Below are 19,436 nucleotides of genomic sequence, written 5' to 3' on the forward strand. Positions count from 1 at the left end.
AGAAGGGACAAATCTTGTGGCCCACCCCCCCATAGAGGTGGGGGGAGTCTGGGTGGGGGTCCCCAATCGCACCGGGCGTTTTTTGGGGGGGGGGACGACAGGGTGGGGGGATGGGAACCCTGCAGGGAGGTGCCGTGGGATTGCTGGTGCTCGTGTCTGCTTAAAAAAATTGGGGGGGGGGAGCCCCCCGACAGTGGCTGCCAGGGCCCCCCCCACACACACCCACCCCAGTCCCCGCGGCCCCATCCCCCTCCCGGGGGGGAAGGGGGACATCGACCCCCCCCCAAAATAAACCCAAACCGCACTAATATTTACAGCATGGCCGGGGGGGGGGGGGAGGGGGAAGAGCCCCCCGGGGGGGAAAACTCGGGGTAACTGGGATGAGGGAAGTGCTGGCCACCCCCCCCCTCCGGGTTTGGGGTGAAGGGAGAGGAGCAGCTTCACCAGAGATGGAGGGGAAAATGAGGCGGGGGGGGGAGTTGGGGGAACCGGGAGGGGGGGAAAGAAAAAATAAAAGATGGGTCTTTCTCGTTTTATAAAAAGAAAAAAAAAAAAAAAAGAATAAAATAAAATACAACGGCACAACAACCACCGACAACACAGAGGGGTGCTCCAGCGGCACCCCCGCGCTCCCCCCCACCTTGGTCACGCTGAGCAGCCGGGACCCCGGGCAGGGGGGGGGCAGCCGGCACACACGCTCGCACACACACGCATTCCCCACCCCCACCCCCCCTCCCAAATTCATCCATCCCCGCCCCCCCCCTCCATGGTCACGGTCCGTGGCCGGAGCTCCCAAGTGCCGTGGATGCTGAGGTCCCGGTGAGCTCCCGGTGCAGCTTCCAGACTGTACAAGTGGGGGGGTTTTTTTTGGGGGGGAGCCCCTCACCCGAGACACCGGGGGGGGGCGGTGCGCAGAGAGAGCAAGGGGGGGGGTGAAAAGAGACATCGTCCCAACGGCTGAGTCCTGAGCAACTCGGCTCATGCTCCGCACCCGCTGCCTGGGGTGGGACGGGAGGGTCTGCGTGGGGAGGGGGTGTATTTTTTTTTTTTTTTCATTTGTGGGTTTTTTAATAAAAAAAAGGGGGGAGGGGGATGATTTTTTTTTCTCCTGTGTGTTTTTTGTTTCCTTTCTATAAAGTCCGGAGCTGGTAGCGAGGGTGTGAAGGAGAGGAGGACAGGGCGACCCTCCCAAAATAATGAAATCTCCAAAAAAACCAAAAAAATAAGAAAGAAATCGTTTCCACTCCCTCGGTAAGGGGAGAGTAAAAGGGGGGTGGGAGGGACGCGGGGGGGCGGCGCTCGCTCCCTCCTCTCCCCCCAGCCCAGGGTGGGCAGCGGCCCCTGTTTCCCCCCCCCCGTAGTGTGAGCTCAACGGAGGGGTCCCTCCGGCCCCTGCTCCCCGGGTTGGGGGGTCCCGCGGGGGGGCTGCAGCTCGCTAGGGGGGGGCAGGAGGATGAGGAGGAAGGTTTTTGGGGGGGGATGTTGAGGAGCGGGGGGATTTTGGGACCGAAACCGAGAAACCAAACGCCGTTACTGAGAGCTTGGCAGGCTCAGTTGGAGTCGGAGTCGGAGGAATCCCCCGAGGAGGAGGAGGAGCTGCTGCTGCCCTCCGAGTCGTTGTCGTCCTCATCCTCATCATCCTCGTCCTCGTCATCCTCGTCGTTCTAGGGAGGAGTGGGGTGGCAGAGAGGTTGGGGGGGGGGCGGTTAGAGGCACGGCGAAGGGGGACACCCTGACTGCCATCCATCATTTCCCCCCTTTGCCCCCTGCTCGCCCTCCCCGCTGCGGCACGGGGGGGGGGTCCAACCCCATCCCTCCCACCGCTGCCACCCCGGGGTGGGGAGGGGGGGGATGGAGGAGGGACGGGGGGCAGGAGTGAGTTTGCAAGGGCTCAGTTCGGGGGTGCCGTGGGGTGGGGTGGGGGGGGACGGGGAGCGTGCTGGAGCAGCGCGCGGGGGTCCTACCCTCACCTCTGCCACTGCCTCGCTACACGATCCGAGGTAGGGTACCCGACCCGCCTCGTGCCTCAGTTTCCCCCCTCTAAAGCCGGGGAAGGAAGAGGCGTGAGCTGAGACCAACGAGGGGGTCGAAACACCTCACCTGTCCGGTGGCGAGCACAAGGCACGGACACGGTTTCTGGCCCCAGCGCCATCCAGCATACTCTGATTTCAGTTGCACCGGTGTAAAACTTTGACTCTGGTGACTTACTCGGCATTCACACTGGCGCAAACGGAGCCGAGACCAGACTCAGTATCTCCACCAGGAAAAAGACAGGAGAATTTTTCTCTGCTCACTGGGGGCTCTGCACAAACCCCCACCTCTACATCCCGAGGCTGCTCCTAACTACGCCCCGCGGCTGCTCCTCGCACCCTCCCCGGGGACGCCGGGTAGGGGTTTTGGGGGTGGGTGGGGGGTGGATCCCGGTCCCCTTCGCCTCCCCGTGTCCCCCCCACCGCTTCCCAGGACCTCCTCCGCTACGGTTCTATCTGAGCCCGGGTGCGGACACCCCCCCCCAGCCCCGGAGGAGGGTGAGGGCGGGGGGGCAAAGCGAGCGGTATGGGAGCGGAGCGGGGCCCCGGGACGGCCCCGCTGCCCTCCCTGCGGCACCCACCCACCGCAGCCTCACCTCGTCCCCGTCCTCGCTCTCCTCCTCGCTGCTGGACTCCGAGGAGTCGCCGCCTTCCTCTGACGAGTCGCCATTGTCATCGTCGTCGTCCTCATCGTCGTCCTCGTCTTCCTCCTCGTCTTCCTCCTCGTCATCATCCTCTGACTCCTGCAGGGCGGGAGGGGGTTGGTCACGGGCAGGTGCCCCGGGACACCAGCACCCATGGGTGCACCTCCCCATCCTTGACCATCAGCCTTTGGGTTCCTCCATCCACCCAGCAGGACCAGGTGCCTCCTACCCCAACACCTTGCCTGGGAGCTTTTCCCCATTTATGCTACAAACAGCCCCAAAAAAGCTCCCAGAGGGGGTACAAGGGGATGTTATAGACTGCGGCGGGGGGGGCAAAATCAGACCAGGGTGGGTTTTGAGCACCCATTTGGGGAGGGTTTATTGCCTCAACGATAAGGCAGGTGGCAGAGAGCACCAGGACGCCTGGAGCACCAGGTCTGGGTCCCCCCTGGGAGGAGGGTGCTGGGTGTCCCCAGTGCGGAGACTTGGACTCCACTCACCGACTTGGACTGCATCGTTGGCTTCATCTTGGGGTTAGGGCCCCTGATCTTCCCTATGCTCTTGCGTTTCTGCAAGGGGGGGGGACGACACAAACCAAAACCATTTAGAGCTGCAGGGCTCCAGCTCAGCTCCTTCCCAGCGCCCAGCGCAGAGAAAACCCCACTGCCGAGCTGCTACGGGGGTGAACCCCTTTGCGGGGCTCACCCGAGCTCGGCTTATCCACCCCACACCCCAACCTGACCCCAGCCCAGCCCCCAAGCCCCCCCTGGTCCTCCCTATGGCGGTGCTGGGTGGATACTCACATTGGAAGTGTGTTCCTTGTAGGCAGCTCGCTCCTGGGGCGAGAGGCTCTGCAGAAACAGGGGAGACTGTCAAGGCGCAGGGACGGAGTGGGGAAGGACTAGCATGGGGTACCCCCTCCCCACCTATATTATTTAAAGGCCTTTTAAGTTAAAAAATGCCAAAAAAGGGTCTGGAGATGGTGGCTGCCCAGGGCAGGCTGTGAGCACAGACTGTGCTGAGCATCCTCAAGGACATCCCCAGTGCCCCCCACCGGGTGTCAGGGTCTGACGCTCACCTTGAGCCAGATTTCGAGGTGCACCTTGTACTGTTTCTGCTGCTCCTCCGCCAGTTTTTTGTAGTGGTCCTTCTGGCCCTGGGAGATGCGCTGCCAGCGGCTGCCGATCTCCACCATCCGCTCCTTCAGCGGGAGGTGGTTCAGCTCCCCGTTCGACAGCAGCTCCTGGGAGAATTTCTGGTAACCGTTCCTGCAAGGAGGAGGGAAAGCACAGAGACAGCATCAGATGCTGTGTATGTAGAACCAGGGTGTCCACAAGCAGCACGCACGAACCACCAACCATCCCACCATGGTCCAGGCTGCTCCAGGATCTTTTGCCCCAGCCCAGCTGCCTAGCCAGATACGACTTTTCGGACTCCAGACCCCAGGTACTCACATAGGAGGTTTCTTCGGCTCTCCCTGGAACTTCATTTTCTTGGCGGAGTTGGTGGAGCACGGAGGGGCCCGCATCTCGCTCAGCTCCCTCTGAGCCGGAGGAGAGAAAAGGGTCAGGGAGACGGGGTCAGTGCCAGCCGCGGGGGCATGGCAAGGGGTGGAAAGGAGCAGAGACCCACCTCGTATCGCTTCTGATCCTCCGCCGCTTTCTTGATCCACATCAGCTTCTCCTTCTTCTCCATGTTGTTCCAAGTGGCTTCCATGGCCTTCAGCGCCTTCCCCCGGTCATTCTGTGGCACAGAAACCCCCACATCATGTTATGAGATAAACCCAAGATACCAGGGGGCTACCGCCAGCTCCACCATGGACCACCCACTCCCTTGGTGTGACCCTCGTCCTCCCCATGGCTCCCAGCCCCAGCCTGTTGCCTCAGATGTGAAAGGGAGAAGGTGCAAGGCAATTCCTGCTGGTGGGAGTGATGATCCCACTTCCACCTCCTTTCCCGGCCCACTCCTCACCTTGAAACGAGCCAGGTAGTCTCCGATGACGCTCTGTTGCCAGATCTCCTCGGCCGTCTTGGGAGACTCGGGCAGCTTCCCGCGCTCCTCTTTATCTGAGCCGTGTTTCTTTTCCGACTGCGCCTTCATCGCCGCCTCCCGCGCCTTGTACTTGGCCTGCGCAGGGTGCACCGTGCCAGTGAAGGGGCAGCACAACCCCCCCGGGCACACAGGCCCCCAGGCCACCAAGCAGCAGGACGCTGCAGCTTCCCCCCGGTGCCATCCCCATGGCAGCACCAGCAGCCCCCCCACCACACACACCCACATCTCAGGACTCCCCCCCCACCAGAAAAAACATCAAGCCTTTAAATTGAGGCTCAAGGACCCTCCAAGGTTTCTTCAGCTGCTGGGTTTTGACCCACCGGGTCACAAGAGGGAGATGGCACAGTCGGTGGCACTCATCGGTGCAAACACCAGTGCCTGGGTGATGGCTCACCGGAGCTGTGACGCTCCAGGGGACAATCGTCCCCCAGCTGCGGTGCCCGGGGATGAGCAAAGCCCGTCGCAGCAGGACAAGGACAGGCAGTGTACCCCCGGCCTGCTGGAGATGCCCAACAGAGACAGGGATGGAGGAGAAGGGTCGGGGACGGTACCAACCTTCTTCTTCTCGGAGAGGTCATTCCACATGCGGGCCAGGAGCCGGGTCAGCTCGCTCTCTGACAGCTCCGGCCGCTCCTCCTGCAGCTGCTTTCGCTTCTCCTCCGAGAAGATGAACATGGCAGAGATGGGCCGTTTGGGCTTCTCTGAGCTGGCCTGCGGGAGGGACATGGGGCTGTGGGTGGGGGCGAGCCCAGAGAGGGATCTACCTTACACTGGTGGCCTCCAACCCCAGGAAAAACATGTTGAAAGAACCAAGGAACGAAGCCCTGAAAGCACTCTGAAATGCCAGCAACCCCATCTCACGTCTCTGCCATGTCCTGCCCCATCTCTCCAGTTGCCATTCTCACCTTGCCCGTCTCTGGTGAGGACTTTTTGGATGCTGGACTCGTCGCCCCTTTGCGGTTGCTGCCCAGCATCTTCTCCTCGCCTAGCACCCGCTGCTGCTCCTCCTCGGGCAGGCTCTGGGTGGCACAGGAGGAGAGACACGGTTAGATGGCCTAACGCTAACGAGGCTTTGATGCAATCAGGGAATAGGGACACTGGGGAGGGGGAGAAACTAATGCCCTCAGTTGTCCTGATCCCAAAGCCACCCCAGCCAGGGCCAGCATCAGGCACTGCAAGCCTGAGTGGGTGGCCTGGGTGTCCCCATGCCTGTGTCACCCCCCTCACCAGGCAATGTCACTGTCCCTTCCCTGGCTCAGTCTCATCTGCTTCCTCTCCGCAACGGCAGGGCGGGCAGGTGCCCGGATCCGGGCACACCCCTGGGGTTTCCACCCCCCTGCCCTTGCAGCCGCAGCCAGGGCCGCGTCACGTCCGCCCGGGGACCGAGCGCGACGCTGGGATGGCCTCGGTGCGGCTCCCCCCACCTACGCCCCAGCCAAGGGAAGGAAGCGAGAGACTTGCTGCCGCCCGCACCGCAGCAGCCACCGACAGCAACTCCCCCTTGAGCACCAGCCCTCCGCTCACCCTCCACTTCCCCTCCCGGCCCGGGGAGCCCATCCCCACCTCCCAGTGCCCAACTGGAAGACACCGGGTCAGGCATTAGGGCAGCTGGGAAAGGGTCAAGACCCTGTGCAGACATCTCTGCGCAGCACCCACGGCTGGTTCAACCCGCATTTTGGGGGGAGCAGAAGATGGCAGCATTAGTTCAGCCGCAGTTTAACCCATGCGGTTTAAGCCCTGTCCAGGGCTCCCTCCCCACATTTGGGGTCTCCAGCACCCCCACATCACTCACCTCCAGGAAGCGGAGCAGCTCAATCTCGTAGTCTTTCTTTTTCTGGAGAGAGATGGAGACATGCAGTCACACAGAGATTCCCCCAACCCATCCCTGCCTTGTGCAGTCCCCGACCTGGCCTCAGCCCCCTCGGCAACAGCATCCTCCACCCGGGCCATCTGCTGGTCCCACCCACATGGACTGGGAAGACAAGAGGACCAAGGGAGGTGACCGAGGACCTCAGGAGGAACTGGTGGTCAAGAGAACAAGAACTGGCACTGAGAAAGGGTGAGGGGCTCATTTGCAGTGGGATTTGTAGCCCAAACCCTCCCATCCTACTCCTCCCTCCCCACAGCGCTGCTGCCCATGTGCCTGTCCACCTGTCTGTCCATCCTTGGCTTCTCACCTGATCACATTTTTTGTGGTATGCGTCCTTTTCCTTCTGGGAGAGCAGCTTCCACTGCTGGCTGCACAGCACCATCCGCTCGGTGCTGGGCACGTCTTTCATGTTGGCCATCAGCTCTGCGCAGTACAGGGAGTAGCTATTCCTGCAACCGACGGAGGGACCCAGCATCAGGGACAACTCGCCTGGCTCATGCCCCCTCTGTGGAGCTGGCTGGGTGCCAAGAGTCCCCCAGGATCCCCCCAGCTGCCCTCGGGGCTGCACCAGGCAGTCAAGTGCTGTGCCAGAAGTGTCTGCATTTTAGGAAAGCTGGGGTTTATGCCCTAATCCAGAGGGCAGCACCACCAAAAACCTCGCTCAGATTCTCTGCGAATGTGTATTTAATGTATATTTAAGGCCCAGTTTAATGGAGTCATCGACAGCCCATGCCCATGGTTATCAGAAAATTATGCTCTTGGGGCTGTCAAAGCCAGGCAGAGCCCCAGTTTCCTTGTTAGTACGAACCCGACAGCTCAGAGAGGGACACATCGCTCATACTGAAACGGGGAGGGACGGTACTCACGGAGGGGGCTTTGTGGGTCGGCCATCAAACTTGTCCTTGAGCTGGCGCTCGGCCTTGGTGAGGGTGGAGCGGGTGATGCCCTCTTCACTGATGTTCAGCTCCGGGTGCTTCTGGATGTAGTCCCGCATGATCTCCTGCAAAGGACGGAGAACGGTCAGGAGATGAGCTCCGATCCCCGCCTGGCTGGGGGCTGGAGGAGGAGGAAAGAGAAGCCAACCATCGCCCTAATCATATCCCCAGGGATATTTCTCCCTTCCCCAAACAGTCGCTGAAGGAGGCAGTGCTCAGACTCGCTAGGGACCTGCAGGGATCTGGCTGAACCCCCATGCTGGCTATTGGGTGAGGCTAGCTAGCCGCAGATGGCTAGCGGCCGGGAGGCAGAGTGGCTCAGAGTGAACGTAGGGACGAGTTTGGAGGGGAACGGGTGAGGCTGCTCCCTACCTCGTACTCCTTCCGCTGTTCCAGGGCCTTATGAATCCATTTCAGCCTCTTTTTATCCGAGAGTTGAGACCACTGCTTGCCCAGCGACTCTTTCACCTCCTTCGTGGTGGCCTGAAAACCCAAAGCCAGAGGTGAGGGCAGAGGGGTAAAATCCAAAAAAAGAAGAGGACAAAAAGTGAAAAAATAAAAATAAAAAAAGGCAAAAATAGTGTGGCCTGCCGGCTTGGCCCGGCGGCACCCAGCTTGGGCGGCTGTGAGCCGATCTGGCGGCCGGGGAAGGGGGTGCGTGCGAGTGTGGGGCTTGGCCAGAGGTGGGTGTCTGTGCTGGAAATCTTTCCTGCCCTGACTCAGGTTGTGGTCACCCCTTCAACTTGCAGGCAAAAACATGGGGTCTGTACCCCCAGAGCCTCTTCCAGATGTGCAGAGCCCCTTCTTACCTCCGTCCAGACTGCTGGGAACTCCTAGCGGTGTCTTCCATCCCGTCCCCCCGCTAAAATGCTTCTCTCATTTCCCCCTCCTCTCCCCCCAGCAGCGGGGTAAAGAACCCCTCCACACTCACGCTCACACGCACTCCCACCCACCGTACTCACATCTGGACGCACTTTCAAGTAGATCTTCTTCTCGTGGTTGTACCACAGCTGCTGGGGGGTCTTGGGTTTTTCAGGGACGTCGGATTTCTTGGCGTTCTGGATGAGATCCGGGTGATCTTCCCTTTAACCCAGTAGGGAGGCGGGGAAGGGAGAGCGTTACGGAGGTCGCAGGTGGAAGGAGAGCCCCCCCTAAACCTCCCCGCTAAGGGGTAACCATCGCTGCAGGGCTCAGATACCGAGGGTCCCCCCATAAAGAGGGTTTTAGGAAAGATTCGAGTCTGCCTCTCCTGGGGGAGCATCAGCTACGAGCATCCCCTTTACTGCACCGGGCTGGGCCGCATTCCTGGAGCGGCGGCAGGTCATTGGGAATGCCAGGAACCACCTGGGTCACAGCGACCATGTTCAAAGGGAACGTCTGGGGGGAATGGGGTGGTCATTTCAGCTTTTAACCGTGCCAGCGGCAGGGCTCCCGTCCTCCCCTTGCAGACCCTAATCCCCAGAGCGCGGCTGGTACTCCGCTCTCTCCCCCTCACCGAGTCTCCCAGCCGCAGGGCTGCTCTCAGACACCTTTTCCTGGCTCTTTTTTTTCCCCATCATCTCCCCTTCCCTGCTGCTTTCAAGCCACAGTGCCCATCAGGGCTTCCTCCATGAGCTTCATGCAGAAGAGGAGACTGTGCGTGCCTGGAGGGGAAACGTGGGGGGGCTGCCCGCTCACCTGAACCTCGCCAGGTTCCTCTCGAATTCCTGCTTCTCTCGCTGGAAGTCCTGAATGTATTTCATCTGGGGACACAAAGGCACCAGGGAGGTGGAGAGGGATGTCAGCGCCGGGGATGGGGCAGGCAGATACATCCCTGTCGACCCTGCCGCCTAGGCACCCCACCCCCCGCAAAGGGACTGGAGGGCTCTCCAGCCCATGAGACTTGTCCCAGAGTTCCCAGTTAAGGGTTTCCAGCCTGCCAGGGATTTGGAGGCAGGACCTCTCCCCTCTCCCTGCACCCAAGCAGCCCTGGCCAAGAGGGCACAGCGGGAATTTGTGTCCTGGACCTTTCCTGCTGGTGGCAAGTCCACCCAGACTGAGTTGGGGCACCCAAAATGCTGTCCCAGGCTCTGGCCAAGCCCTGGGTTACCTCCGGAGCCAGAGGTGAGATGGGCAGCTCTCCTCCTCCCAGCGTCTCCCACCACTCGGAGCAGAGCCTGCCCCTCCATCCCTCCCTCGGACAGGGTGGCCACGGCGGGGCGCGTGATTTAACCCCAGCGTTAAATACGGATCCACCCAACAGCAAAGTCACCATCCAGGTCCGTCTGGAAGAGACAGACCAACGGACAGACCCAGCCAGTCTCCACCCCATGGATCTTGGGAACCAGGACAGGAAAAGGAAGGGAAGTCTTACTGGTCTGACGGGACTAAACAAGCACCAAGCACCCGGGTTTCTCCCATCGAAAACTGGATTAAACCCTCACCAGGCAGAGGCTGGGCTCTGCTGGTTTTACTGGGAGAGCTGGGCAGGCAGAGCCCAGCACGCAGAGGCACACAAGGGGCTTTCTGACTCCCCGCCCCATACCTTTTTCTTCTCAGGAAGCTCCTTGTATTTCTTGGACAGGATCTTGGTGAGATCCAGGTTGCTCATTTCGGGGTGAAGCTTGGCATATTTGGCCCGCTTCTCCATGAAGAAGCGGAAATAGGGAGTCAGGGGCTTCTTGGGGAAGTCGGGGTGTTTCTGGGGAGACAGCAGAGCGGCAGATACTGAGTGTGGAGCCGGTGGCACCACGGAGGGCACAGCCAAACCCCGCCGGCTCCCAGCTCCCCCCCGTACTGGGGGAGACCTGCCTCCATCCAGCCCTGCTGGTGATCCAGCTCCCTGAAATGGGAACACCCTGGCTTTGCAGGCAAGGGGGGAAAAAAACAGTGGGAACAAGGGCTCCCTTCCCCAGGAACTACACTATCCCAGGGCCGGGTATCTCGGAAGTAGCCTCCAACCACCCAGAGCTGTTGGCACAGAGCGGTTGTGCTGCAAGAGGGGAAACTGAGGCAGGAGGAGGGGATGGGATCCACCTCCCGGTGGCAGAGCATCGGCTGCCCCGGGCCAGTGGTCTGAAAGCAGCACCCCACCCGACCCGGCAGGCCAGGAATAGGACGGCGGCTTCCCAGCCCCCCCGGTGCTAAACTTGGACGCAGGCTGCCAGCAATACAGCCGGCCATATTAAATGTACCCTGGACTTGGCCCGTGCCCAGAGCCCGCGGCCTCCGGAGCCTTGGGCAGCCGGCCGCGGGGATTACGGGTGGTGAGGTGCCTGCAGGGGCTCTGGTGGCAGAGCCACATGGGTCTGGGGTGCCACATGGGTGACAGTCCCCCGTCCCGGGGAAGGGGGAGGTCCCCCTTTAGTGCCCGACCCCAATTCCTGCCCGATACCTTGAGCTTTTTGCCTTTGTAAGGATTCTTCACATGCTCTTCGGCGTCCATAATGAGCTCTGTGAGGGTCCGAAACTTCCTCACCTGTGGGGTTAACAAAGGGCCACAAATATCAACAGGCTGTGGGCGGGGGACAGAGCAGGTCCCCACTCAGCACCACATAAACCCACAGGGTTTCATGATGCCACCGCACAAACAACCCGTCCCTGCACCTCCGAGGGGTTCGCAATGCCACCGTCAGCGGGGCAGCGTTGGCACTAAGGGACAAGGACTCGGGGCGTTGAACTTGAGTGATTCGAACAGCCCTGGGAAGTCATTGGGATGCTCGGTCCCTCTGGACCCCTCCGAGCCCCGCACGGCTCCCGCTTACCTCATTAGAAATCTCCATCCACTTCATCTTGCACATCTCCCCCGAGAAGTCCTTGAAAGCCACTTTCTCCCAATCCAGGTGGGACTCGGTGGTTTTGAACTTGCTCCCGTCGTTGGAGGGCAGGTTATTCTTCATGCACTCCAGCAGAGTCAGCATATCCTCCTGAGACCAGCGGTCTGAGCAGCAAAGAAACAGGCTCAGCAGCTGGACACGGGGACTACAGCTCCCAGCGTGCAGCTCCGGACCACACGCCGGGACACGTCATCTCCACATGCTCTGCCTTCTCCAGATTAAAGATCAAAGGGACGTGGCTGTTTCCATCACCCTCCAGCAACTTTCTACGGGCCAAAACAATCCCGGGCAAAGCTAGAAAATCCACTCGGTGCAAACCAGAGAGACTCGCTCATCCCAGTACACCATCAGATAAGGCGATGGCTCTACCGCGCGGGAGCAGAGGGATATTTCCTATGGGAGCAAAGCCCTGCAGAGCGAGGCGGGAGTGACGTGCTCTCCAGCTAAGAAGGAAATAGGAAAACCCACTTTTTAAGTGGAAAAGAGGTGTCCAGAGCAATGGAAAACCCCCCCAGTGCTGCTTTTCCTTCAATTCGGAGAGCCTTGCCATCACCTGGGACCTAGCTCCATGGTGACCTCTGCCAAGGTCAAAGCTCAGACACCACACAACTGGAGGGGGAGGGCAGAGCCCAGCACAGCCCCCCCATCTCGCAGTGGGGTCCCTGCCGGTGCAGGGGTGATGGTTATGCCACCCCAACATCCCCCGAGGTGCCGGGAGGAGCATCCCCGGCTCCCATCCGGACAAACTGCCGGGATGGTGGGATGGGCACGTGGCAAAGCCAGGAAGCCTGGAGCAACCGGGATGGGCAGCGGCACTGTGCCAGGACAGGCAGCAGGAAGGATATCCCAGCACCGAATGCCCCATCCAGCACCGATTTTGGGGTCGCTTCCTCAGCAGGGGAATTCCACTGCCGGTCTGGGGAGAGGCACCCTGGGCGCTCTGCAAAACACGGGTGGCCCTGGGGACAAGCAGCAGGTCCTGGGAGCGGAAAGAGAGGTCCCCGGGGACGGGCTGGAGGAGGAGCAGAGCCCCAAGCCACACGCCCACGCAGCCCTGTCTGCTTCAGCACGGGACGGGCACCCAAGCCCGAGGGCTCCCGGCCACGGGACCAGCTCTCCACGGTGTTCCTTGCCCCATGCCACTGCCAGGGCAAAGACTAGGGCATTCGGAGCCCCTCAGGGACCACAGAGTATCCCGGCAAGATGGGGGCAGCGTAGTCCACCGTGGATTTGAGGGGAGCATCTCTCCCTCCATCCCCAGGAAGAAAAAACAAGCCCCCAGAAATACCTCTCCCTCCGCTCAAACTCCACACGCACAAAAACACCACGACTGCCTCCTGCCTCCACCTCCTGCCCCTGCAATCCATCTGGCAAAGGGCAAACCCCCCCCCCCCGAATCCCAAATCCGAGCGAGGGATGTTAAAAGACATGTGGGACCCGCAGCTGTTGGGGGAGCACATCCACGACCTGTCCCCCCACCCCATTCACCTCCTGGACCAGGCTAGGGATTGAGGCAGGAATAGTTTGGGATCCAGACGGTCTCCACAGTTACCTCATCACGTCCATTAGGGATTAACTGGGGGGGGGAAGGGGAGATGGAAAGAGCCCCCCCATAAAGCTCATAGAGCCCAGGGGCTCGGGATGTGTCTCCACACTCCTGGCTTCAGAGCACCGAAATGTCACGAAGGGCAAAAAGAGATGGGAAAGCCCCTGCAGTGCCTTGGGGGAGTAACAGAGATGGGGGGGCACTGAGCCCAAAATTTTGTCTTCCTGTTTTTCCCATCCACTTTCCAGACTCCCTCCCCCACCCCAGGCAAGGACCAACGAGGCAGAATCGGGCCGTGAAGCTGGTGCTGATTTTACTTGCAGAAATCAGGAGAAATAACCGAAAGCAGCACAGCCACAAAAACGAAGTGGGGATGAAGAAGGGGATGAGATGCCCCCAAAACCCGCCCCCACCGACAAACCCCGTGCCTCAGTTTCCCCCCTCCAACGCAGGAATGCTGCGAGACCTTTGGCCCCGTGTGACCCCGCCACCGAAATAACCACAACCCGCAGAAATACATTAAAAAACTGTGTGGAAACCTCCCAAAAGCTGCACTGGCAGCGGAGTGGGGATCCCACGCTCAGCCCCCCCAGTCCCCTCCGTCCCACCTCCCTCCAGCGGGGGTTTGCCGAAAAACACCGGAATTGCGGAGTTCGCCCGCCAAGATGAATGGGGCTGTCTGTGCCCTGGGACCAATTTATCCCCGGCTCTCCTGGCATCGGCCGGGCCGGGTCTATATTAGGAAAGCTGCCCCGGTGTAATTAAATCCAGCTCAAGACCCGGCGAAGGACACGTGCTCCCGCCGGGTTCGCTCGGGGCAACAAACCCACTGCGGCAAGGGAGGAAAAACGGGGGGGACCAGGGGGTGAGGGGGGGGCCAGACCGTGCTCACACAGCTTTGGGGGGGACACACGGGGAGTTTTTACACAGGTAGCAGAACCCAGGCGGACTGCCCCTAAATAAAATGTCCCTTTTCCCCCCCCCCGCCCTTGTTTTCCTCCCTCTTTTCCAATAAAAGCTGAACCTCTGATGTCATCCCGGGGTCTGGAAGCCGGAGGCCCAAGGTAACGGCTCTGGCTTTTAATGCAGCCCAGATGTGAATGGCAAAGGCAGCACCTCTTTGTGCCAGCCCCCCCCCCCTTCAAAAGCTCCCCCCAACCCCCCAAAACACCCCCCTCCCAAAAAAAAGCATCATTCCAGCTGCCGTGTGCCAGAGGGGCTGCACCAGCGCGAGCATCTGCATGCTTCTCGGGGATGGGGAAGAAGGAAATGCCCCACGGCTGTGGTATTCCCGTAGGAATGGGGTGTGGGGGGGCTGTGGCAGTGTGTGTGGGGGGACTCACCTTGGTTTTTGGGAGCTGTCATTTCCAAGTCTGCAGGGCACTCGGCTTCGCCGTTCATCCTCCACCTGCCTGCGCCCACGCCGGCTCCCTCGTGCGCTACCGGAGATCACTTGGCTCTGCAAGCAAAGGGAGACCCCCGCTAGGCACCCCCCCAATGCCTGGGGGGCACCCCAACCCCTGACGGGGAACAGGGGGGGCCTCACCCAGGTGTCCAGCCCCCCCCCCCCCCCCCCAAGATGAATGGGGTGCTGGGATCCACCCCACACCCAGTGCTGCGAGGTTTGGGACGGCTTTGGAAAAGGGGTAGAGGGAGAAGAGGGGTGCATGGGGGGGGGTCCCTGAGATCCTGGGGGGGGTTGAGGAGGGAGGATCTGGAATGGTGGCACAATACCCCCAGCCCTCACAGAGGGAGGAGAAAAGGAGGGTGTAGGCAGGGAGAAAGGGTTGGGGGGGGATGTCCCTGGGGTGAGGGGGCAGCATGTGGGGGGGGATCCCCACAGATCTGAGGGGAGAAGGGTCCAGGGGGTCTCCCTGAGGCAGGGTGGGAGGGATCCATAGATCCCGGGGTCAGGGAGACAACAGGGCTCCAAGGGACCTCCCAAAGGGGGGTCACCCCGCAAAAAAAAGGGGGGGTCTCAAAGAAATGGACACCACGAGTCCAGTGAGATCCTCCCCGGCGGGGCAGGGGGGGGGGCCAGGATCCAAGATCCAAGGGAAGGGTGCCCATGTGGGGAACTCCCCATGCCCTGGGGGTGTTGCGGCCCTCCTGAGGCAGAGAGAACCACCCGGGGGGGGGATATTTCAACAGGGGGGGTCTCTAGGGGAAGGATCCCCCCAGACCCCTCCAAAGGGGGAGCAGGCGAGAGGCCTCAGTGGGGGGACCCCAGAGTTTGTGGGGGGCAGGATGTCAGCCTGTGGGGGGATCCCCAGGGGGGAGCAGGGCCGGAGCCCTGAGGAGGGATGGCCCCGTGGCACAGGCCGCAGGCCCCGGGAAGGAGGGACAGGCCCCAGGCCTGGGGGGGTCCCAGGGGGAATCCAGGCCTGGGGGGGAATCCCAGCACTGGTGGGGAGGATCCTGGAGGGGGGCCGTCCAAGCCCTGGGGGGTCCAGGAGAGACCTGGGGAGGGGTCCCGGGGTGGGGATGCTGGCCCTGGGCCAAGGGAGGATCACCCCGGGGGAGGCACGGGGGATCTCCCTGGGGGGGAGCAGGGCCCAGCAAGCCGCAGGGGGGGGACTGGGAATTGCTCCAGGGGATCAGCCTCCAGGGGCAGGATGGGGATCACCCCAGGGGGGGACCAGCCCCCCCGGGGAAGGGAATCGGGGATCACCCCCGGGGACTGCAGGCCCCACCAGGCCCTGGGGGGACGGATCGGATCAGCCCTTGAGGGGGCCGGATCTGGTACTGCCTCGGGGGGGCGTTTCAGGGATTGCCCCGGGGGGGGATGAGCCCTCGGGGGGGTGGGATCCACTCCTGGGGATGGGGGATCACCCCAGGGGGGGATTGCCCCGGGGGGTGGATCTGGGACCACCTCGGGGGTTGGATGGGGGATCGCCCTGGGGTCGGTGGGACCAGACCAGCCCCCCGGGGGGTGACAGGAGATCACCCTGGGGGGAAGTCGGGGATCTCCCCAGGGGGCAATCAGCCCCCGGGGGACGGATCTGGGACCACCTCGGGGGTTGGATGGGGGATCGCCCCGGGGTGGGTGGGACCGGCCCAGCCCCCGGGACGGGACGGGGCGGGGGGGGGGTTGCCGGGGAGCGGGGATCGCCCCGGGGGGGGCGGACACGGCCGGCACCATCCGGGGGTGGGAAGGCGGGATCGCGGCAGGGGGAGGGATCCATCGGATCATGGCGGGGCGTGGCGGGGGCGATCGCGCTGCGCGCGCAGAGGGATCCCCGTGGGGGGGTTGTGGGGGGGGGTGCGGGATCCCCCGGGGGGGGGGGGGGACCGGATCCCGCGCCTGGGGGGGGGAGGAGGAGGAGGAGGAGGAGGAGGCGGGGGAGGAAGGGGCCGGGCCGTCGGGCGGAGGCGGGGAGCCCGCACATGCCCTGCGCCGCCGGGCCAGCTCCAGTCTCCTCCTCCGCCAGGCAGCAGGAACCGGGTGGGACCGAGCGCGGGCGGCCCCGGCGGCGCCTCCCCGGGCCCCCTCCCGCCCCCGGTTCCCCACCCGGGCGCCAGCGAGCCGCCACCCCCCCCACCCCCTCCTCCAGCGACACCCGGGCAGACAATGGAGGGGAGGCCGGGGGGGAGCGGAGAGCTCCGCGCTCCCCCGGCCCCTCTCCGCTCCCCCCCCCCCGGCCTCCCGGAGCGATGCGATGCTCCTTCCCCCGCATCCCCCCCCCGCATCCCCCGCGGCTTCCCCATCCGCCGCCACCCCCCTCCCCGCATCGTTACCGGCCGGCTCGGCCGCTCTCCGCCGCGGCACACAATGGCCGGGCTGCGCCCGCCTCCGCCCGCCGCTCCTTCCCCTCCACCCGTAGCAGCCGGCGCGGTTATAAAGCCGAGACAAACCCACCTCTCCGGGCTGCGAGGGGGGGAGGAGGAGGAGAGGGAGAAGAAGGAGGAGGTGGTGGTGGAAGGAGGAGGAGGAGGAGGAGGAGGAGGAGGAGGGGGGGGAGCTCTAGCCGAGCCGCCGCAGCCCCAGCCCCGCGCCGGAGCCGCTGGGGGAAGAAGAAGAAGAAGAAGGAGGAGGAGGAGGAGGAGGGGGAAGGGGGGGCGGGGATGCCCGGCTGGGGGGCGGCCGGGCAGCTGCAGCGAGCCGGGCGAGGGCAGCGCGACCTCCCCGCACCGACCCCCGGGGAGCGGCTCCTACCCAATCCATCCCCCCCCCCCCCCCGCCCGCTTTCCCCACCACCGCCGCCACCGCCCCCCCCCCCTCCTTTCTCCCCCCCCGACCCCTCCTCGAGCCCAGAAACACCCACCCACCCAGCGGGGGGCTGCAGCCCCGCTCCCGGTCCGGAGGGAAGAAAGGAAGAAAGAAGGGGGGGGAGGAGAAAGGCGGAAAAAAAAAAAGGGGGGGGAAAAAAAAATATAAAAAGGAAATAATGGGGGGGGGAAATAAAGCGGGGAGGGGAGGAATAAAGGGGAAGGGGTAGAAGGAGGGGGACAGAAGGTTGGAGGGGGATAGAAGGTTGGGGGGGGGGGGGGGGGGTGGACGAGCCCGGGCACGCACCCGCCGGAGCGCGGCGCCGAGCTCCCCGCCGCGGCGCGGGACTCACCCGGGCTGGGGAAAAACAACCGCCCAGCGCTGGAAGCCTGCCCCCGAAATCCAGCTGCGGCAGCCGGGGAGGGAGGGAGGGCGAGCGGGAAGGAGGGAGGGAGCGAGGAGGAGGAGAGGGAAGGGAAGGGAAAAGGAGGGAAGGGGAGGGGGGGGGACACACACACACACACAGCGAGGCCGACCGAGCCCTGAGCTCCCCCCCGCCCCGAGCCCCAGCGCGGTGCCCCCCGCCGGCGCGGAGCCGAGCGGGCCCGGAGCGGGCGGGAGCCCCGGCGGCGGCGGCGGCTTCCTGCCCGCGGGGGCCTGCGCGGAAAAAAAAAAAAAAAAAAAAAAAAAAAAAAATTAAAAAAAAAATAACCTTTTTGCAAAAGAGAAAAAAAAAAGAAAAAAAATCCCTAAAAACCCCGTTTTGGCGGATGGAAAAGCCCCGTTTTCCCGGCGGAGAGGTGGCGACGGCGCCTTACCGAGCCCGGTGCGCGGCGGCTGGGAGCTCGGGGAGGAACAAAGCGCCTCCTCCAGCCCCGCCGGCGGAGCGGCGGCGGCGGCGAATGGCGAGCCCGGGCGGCGCGGCCACGGCACGGCGCGGCGCGGCGGCTCCGCTCCCCCGGCGCAGGCACGTACCTGCCGGCCCGCCGCTTTGGGGGGCCGGGGCTCGGCGGGGCCGGGGCTCGGCTCGGCGGGGCCGGGGCGGGGAAGCGGCGGTTGAACGGCGGCCAGCTCTGCAGCGCTGGCCCCGGGCGTGGACGCGCTCCAGTCCCCGCAGAGACGATCGCGCTTTTTTTTTTCTCCCCCCGCCTCCATGGCGCTGCGTTTTGCTCTTCCAATCAGCCGGGCTCTGAGCGCCGGGGTCCGCCGCCAGCCTCCGCCGCTCCCCAAGCGGCACCGCCGGCCGCCGCCGCCGCCGCCGCCCCGCCGCTTTTCCGCCGTGTTTTTTATTGCTCTTTGCTTTTGCAACACTGTGGCGAGAAGAAAAAAAAAAAGAGGAGGAGGAGGAGGAGGAAGGAGAGAGGAGGGAAAGGAGGGGGGGGTGGTGGGGGGGTGGGGTGGTGGTAGGGGGGGGTGGGGTGGGGTGGGGGGGGAAAGGGGAAAAAAAAAATAAAAAAAAAAAAAATCTCCTTACATGTGCAACAATCCTCGCCCGGCGTTTGCATAAAAAAAAAAAAGCGGGGGGGGGGGAAGCGGAGGGGGGGAGCGGAGAGGGGGGGGGAAGCCGTGCCGAGCCGCCTCCCGCCCCGGTGGGTCCCCTCCGCCACGGCGGGGAGCGGCGGGGCCGCGCTCCCTGCCCGCCCCGCAGCCCCGGGACACGGCCGCCGTGGGGGATTTCCCCGGCGGGGCGGGCGGGGGGGGCAGTTTCCTCCCCTCCCTCCGCTCCCCTCTCCCTTTCTCCCTCTCCCTCTCTCTCTCTCTCTCTCTCTTAATTTTTTTTAATGCAATTTCTCCAACTCCACCTTTGTTGTGCTGGGCGTCATTCCCCGCAGCCAATCCCGGCCGGGCAGCTGCCTGCAAATTACCGGCCATCCCGAGCTGCCTGCAAATTACGGGCCATCCCGGGCTGCCTGCACGCTACCGGCCAGCCCCGGGCTGCCTGCTCGCTACCGGCCACCCCGCCGCCACCACTCGCACGCTACCGGCCGGCCGGGGCTGCCTGCACGCTACGGTCGCAGGCCGCCCGCACGCTATGGCTGCTCCAGGCCTCCGGCGCCTTCCCGGCTGCCCGTGCGCTACCGGCGAGCTCCGGCCATCTGCACGCTACCGGCCGCCCGCGCGCTACCGCAAGCTCCGGCCATCTGCGTGCTACCGGCCACTGGCGAGCTCCGGCCATCTGCGTGCTACCGGTTGCCGGCGAGCTCTGGCCGCCTGCGTGCTACCAGCAAGCTGCAGCCATCTGCGTGCTACCGGCCACTGGCGAGCTCTGGCCATCTGTGTGCTACCGGCCGCCTGCGCGCTACCGGCAAGCTTCGGCCATCTGCGCGCTACCGG

At 63.4% G+C, this 19,436-nt stretch overlaps 1 protein-coding gene across 36 annotated transcripts; it reads right to left on the reverse strand.

Moving 5' to 3' along the window:
- Positions 1-518: 518 nt before the first annotated feature.
- Positions 519-18,858, reverse strand: UBTF (upstream binding transcription factor). Of its 36 annotated transcripts, none has more exons than XM_074561759.1 (22): positions 18,577-18,858; positions 14,236-14,351; positions 11,275-11,450; positions 10,905-10,988; positions 10,056-10,211; positions 9,209-9,273; positions 8,494-8,614; positions 7,904-8,014; positions 7,463-7,596; positions 6,904-7,045; positions 6,519-6,560; positions 5,632-5,745; positions 5,282-5,437; positions 4,646-4,801; positions 4,307-4,417; positions 4,129-4,217; positions 3,753-3,942; positions 3,478-3,525; positions 3,175-3,243; positions 2,627-2,773; positions 2,101-2,220; positions 1,074-1,664 (listed from the first exon to the last, which is right to left on the reverse strand). In XM_074561759.1, the coding sequence occupies exons 2-22, from the start codon at positions 14,291-14,293 to the stop codon at positions 1,551-1,553; spliced, it is 2,403 nt and encodes an 800-aa protein (XP_074417860.1). In that variant the 5' UTR covers positions 14,294-14,351; positions 18,577-18,858; the 3' UTR covers positions 1,074-1,550. The 36 variants fall into 36 exon arrangements, with proteins under 36 accessions (XP_074417877.1, XP_074417869.1, XP_074417879.1 ...); XM_074561752.1 differs by having other exon boundaries at positions 8,485-8,614; positions 18,577-18,711; XM_074561763.1 differs by lacking the exon at positions 18,577-18,858 and adding an exon at positions 18,078-18,215.
- Between the last annotated feature and the right edge of the window lie 578 nt (positions 18,859-19,436).

The sequence above is a fragment of the Larus michahellis genome, chromosome 18 (genome assembly GCF_964199755.1).
Source record: "Larus michahellis chromosome 18, bLarMic1.1, whole genome shotgun sequence".
NCBI classification, from domain to species: Eukaryota; Metazoa; Chordata; class Aves; order Charadriiformes; family Laridae; genus Larus; species Larus michahellis.